We start from the raw sequence: 4,844 nt of genomic DNA on the forward strand, positions 1-4,844 counted from the left end.
AGATGTAGAACGATAATGAATCTGAACACTAATATGAGTGGGTATCATATTCCTAATGACAAAGAGTTTCCAAATGTTAGTGTGAGCTTCAAAGACCTAGTGACTAGGATCCACCTCCCTCTTCTTGTTCTCTTGTTGCATATTTTATATTATTATGTAATATTTTTAGGTGGTTAGATTTTTAAAGTGGAGGTGATATTTATCTCTAGACTTGTTTTCTTAAGATTGACCCTATTATTGTGACCATGAGGTGTGATCCCATGTTATATTTTGAATAGAGTGAATAATACATTTTTTCAAATAATGTATAGACATAATTCAATTAAAAAACGCCAATACTCCTAATCAAACTCATATAACTCTTTCTCGACCTTCATGACTTGTGAGGATAAGAAATGCTTATTTCTTTTCTTCCAAAACGTGTTTGATCTTCACCATTCTTTAATCAATTGTCTTACTTCCACCATATAATACACTTAGAAGAATTGTTTCTTTCATTTATATTATTTCTTTTCAAAAATAAATTTAAAAACGATAAGGGGTAAGGATCGGGGGCCTACCCTTAGGTATAGATAGGGGGACCCACCGCTACTATAGCTGACCCTTTCTACAGTGGGGGAGGCTTCTGTTGGGGGAGGCCCTCTATCTATATCTGGAGGTTGCACATTTCTGTTTGCGTTGAAACTTCCAAGGAAATTTTTTTTTAAAAAAAAAAAAACCTTCAAATTGAGAAGGTGATCCTCCCGATGATATCCAAAAATATTTTTTGTTTGCATATACTATTTTTTTCCTTCTAAATCAGTTGGGATTACGCTTATTTCAAGCCTAATGTAAACATTAATATCACTATCAAATGATATCTTTATATTACAAACAATATGTTAGAGAATTCAGAAAGAAATTAAAAGCCCGCAGCATTTGGTATCCATCCCATTCCTAAATACTCCTGGGTGAGGGTCCCACCTTGTCGTGATATCATTGGTTTTAACATTATATTTTTTATTCTGTAGTATTTTCATATTTTCTTGTTTGACTTTATTGCCAAAACCAATTTCACTTAACTTTGATAGGCTATTGGAGCATGCCTGAAAACACAAGAATAGCAGTCTTCGACTTCCTCCACGTGTCATCTTTGTTTTCGTGCAAGTAAAATCATTGGTTGGCCATTCTCTAGAAGCTCAACAATCTGGAAAGCCTAAGAAAAATCAAACCATTGGCTAGAGCACTTTATTTTCCGCAAATGATTGGATTTTGTGAATTTTATTTGAATTTTTTCATCTAAAATAATAAGATAACATATTTATTTGATATTTTTGTCTAATTTGAACAAACAGATGACAACATGATGAATTAAGCATACGTCAAAATCACAAGTCATGGAACTTAGTCCAATCAAATAAGGTACCTTATTTAAGTTTTTATTAGTGAAAACGAGTTTGAATTACATAAATAAGGGTATATCTATTCTTTATGAATAAATACATACATTTAAATTTAAAGTTGTCTTTAGGTCAAACAGTCATGAGCAGCAGAGGATTGCATTTGTCAAAGTCATTTAAGAAACCACTTTGATTCATTTGAACATCTTAAAAAATCCAATCTTAATAGATAGCATAATCAAATAGATATAGTCATTATCATCATCAATTATATTGAAAAATTACAATCTTTAAATCAAACTCTATTTAAATTTAAATTAAAAAATGATATAATTAGAAAACATGCATTAAGTCTTAATAATTGAATTCAACTAATTAAACTGTGCTTGTTCGGTGAACGAAAACCAAATTAATTCAATAAAACCGTAATTCTTCGGTGAAAGAAACAAAATTGACTAACATTTTGATGGCCATTATCTTTCAATGAAAACCTGCCCAACAAAATAATAAAAAGTTGGCCACTTCACAACCACTAGAAGCTATTTATATTCCACCACAAAGCCCGCTCTTTAGCACTGCAAAGCCCCAGCTAGTTTGTTGTTTTAATTGGGTTTTCTTTCTTTGATGGGTACCTTCGTAGGCCATGTCTTACCGGGCTTAGGATTTATGCTTATTGGCCTCTGGCATCTCCTCAATACCATCACAAATTATGCCCAATCTCCATGGGAATTCCACACCAGGCCCTGGTTTCCCGCTAAATTTAGAGGCAGAGTAGTAAAGCATTTGGAACTTCTCGCTATTTTAGCGGGGTCCTGTCTTTCAATTTCTGCAGAGCTTTTCATCGGGCCAAAGCGACATCAGCCTCTGGCAGATGACTGGACTATTCCTCCCGACCACCTCAACAATTTCGAGCACTCTTCTATTTCATTGTTTTTTCTCATCTACGCCGCCGTGGCAATCTACGTGGACAGGCATGAGATCCACGTGCCACACGGGATGCTCCACGTGGTTGCCGCGCTGGCGTTCAGCCAGGAGTTATTGCTGTTCCATCTGCACTCCGCTGATCACATGGGGGCCGAGGGCCAATACCACTGGCTGCTACAGCTTATAGTTCTGCTTAGCTTGGTCTCCACTATTTTAGAGGTACCTTTTCCCAAGAGCTTTTTGATGGCCATGGTGAGGTCAATGTCTATATTATTTCAGGGATTATGGTTTGTACACATGGGATTGGTGCTGTGGATTCCTATGTTTGTTCCAAAAGGGTGTAAAATGAACGCAGAGCACGGTCATGTGGTGGTGAGATGTGAAAACCAGGGGGCTGACATGAGGGCCAAAGCCCTGGCCAATTTGCAGTTCAATTGGTACTTGGCCTCTTTGCTTATATTCACTCTAGTGCTCTATGTTAAAATGATGCAACGTTATGGCGGCCAAAAATTAGTGTCGTATATTTCAGTGGATGAGATGGGGAACGCCGCTAAAAATAGCAGCGACAAACAGAGGTGGTCAATGGATGGATCACAGAGTTCCATGGACATGGAGAATATGCAGCCTCTAAATCTAGAAAGATGAAAATATTTGTTTCTTCTACTATTTTTTCCATCTTTTTCATGTGTTTATGCCTATAAACATGTTTTTCCTGTGATTTTCACCAAATTTGGCAGTGGGTTATCTGTTGACAACTTAGGTCCTCTGAATTTCTCCAAATTTGGCGGTGGGTTATCTGTAAAGACATCTGGTTGTCTGTAAAATTTAGAAATGGGATGGTGGGGCATTGCATAGAAAAGGAATGTATGTTTTTATTGTTGTTAACGTGAAAGAAAAAAATCAAACTGGAATGGTAAAAGATTGGTTTAACCAATTTTTTCGATATGGTTTCAAGTTTAAAAGGGGTAATTTAGGATGTTGGCAACCGGCTGCAAATAATAATTTGGGTTGCAACCTCTTCTGCTGTTCGTTTGTATTTATTATTATTATTTATATTTAATTTTTTTAGTTAAATTTTTCTTTCAATTAAACAAAAGCATATAGTCTACCTAAAATCATTATAGTGGAGCAGGTCCTCTAATTGCGGATAGCGTTGGGCATTTCAGAATATTTCTTCTATTATAAAGTGGATTTTATTGAAAAATGTTTTTTTCTTTTTTTTAATTAAATAGTAATAATTGTTGTTGGTCATAGACAAAACCAACTTTTCAACAATATCTTGTTGCCAAAAAACGATATTGTATGCCCAAGTTATGACGAAAAGAAAAAGAAAAAACCCTCTTTTAGGGCACAAAGAGGGTCATAGGGGCCAGTATGTTGTCCACACCACTGACGTCAGCGTGACGTCATGCTAATGTCAGTAGAATATTCCCTACCTGCTGAAAAAATCAGGTCGCCTAAAAAACACGTCGGGAAAAAAAATACAGTGCTTGAAAAATCCCCCTGCCGGAAAAAACAAACTGCCAAAAAATTAGGTTGCCAAAAAACATTTTGTGCCATAAAAAAGGTCGGTCGCCGGAAAAGGGCGGATGGTCGAGAGGCGGCGGAGCCCGGGCGAGAGCAGGGTGGCCAAAAAAAAGGCCGAGAGACAACCGGTGGCCGACGGGTAGGGCCTTGGGCGGCGGCGGTGGCAGTGATGGTCGGACGAGGCCGGCGGCGATGAAGATGACCTGGAGGCGGCCTCCCACGGTGACACGCTTCTGCAGCCGCTGCTACGACAGCAACAGGAACAAGGCGAGAGACTGGAGAGCAGGGCCTAGGCTTGGTCGGCGGTCGAAGGGCGTTAAACGAGGGTGGAGAATAAAGCACGGGGCACAGGTGGGGTTGGGCCCACGGCCTGCTGCAGGTCGTACGAACCTGCAGAGGTTGTCGGCCCCCTACCAATGTGCTCTCTCTCTCTCTCTCTCTCTTTCTTTTTTTTTAAAGTTTTTCACAATTTGTGTTGCATGCGACCTCAGTATTGCTGTAAAAATGCCTTAAAAAAAATTTAATAAACTTTATTTTTTTTTATTTTTTTGGACAAATTTCTCAAAATTCATGTCAAAATTGGGCAAAAACCAAAAAAAATCTCCAGAGGATAAAGTTGTCCAAATTAGACAAATTTTGTATGAAAAAGGGGGTTTTGGGGTGTTTTGAGCTCAACGGTGAGGTCCGTTTGAGCCCAAAATGCCTCGAAACAAAGAAGCACCCCATATTCAAAATAAAAACTCTGAAAAGCTTGAAACCCTAGCCTCCAAAAATTCTTCTGAAAAATCAGGAACAAGTAGCAATAGATGTAGGCTCTGATACCATGAAGAATTTGAGAAATACAACTTCAAAGATCCCAAGAACACCTGCAAGCAAAATACCTACAATATTATTAAATGCCTAAGTTTAGCTTAAGCATAGAGTACAATAGACTGATAATTAAATAAATAATTATTAGCTAATGCATGATAACTCTAACAAATATCTTATGTTACTTTGTATAAATAATAATAT

The 4,844-nt window shown here is 37.6% G+C and overlaps 1 protein-coding gene across 1 annotated transcript; it reads left to right on the forward strand.

The window, feature by feature from the left end:
* Window positions 1-1,978: 1,978 nt before the first annotated feature.
* Window positions 1,979-3,183, forward strand: LOC131077941 (uncharacterized). Its single transcript, XM_058015536.2, has one exon. It carries the CDS (start codon window positions 2,004-2,006, stop codon window positions 2,946-2,948), a length of 945 nt encoding a protein of 314 aa, XP_057871519.2. The 5' UTR covers window positions 1,979-2,003; the 3' UTR covers window positions 2,949-3,183.
* The last annotated feature ends 1,661 nt before the right edge of the window (window positions 3,184-4,844 follow it).

The sequence above is a fragment of the Cryptomeria japonica genome, chromosome 5 (assembly GCF_030272615.1).
Source record: "Cryptomeria japonica chromosome 5, Sugi_1.0, whole genome shotgun sequence".
In the NCBI taxonomy this organism is placed as follows: Eukaryota; Viridiplantae; Streptophyta; class Pinopsida; order Cupressales; family Cupressaceae; genus Cryptomeria; species Cryptomeria japonica.

Coding starts and splice junctions, on each gene's coding strand:
- LOC131077941 (XM_058015536.2), top strand. CDS start 2,004: ATGGGTACCTTCGTAGGCCATGTCTTACCGGGCTTAGGATTTATGCTT.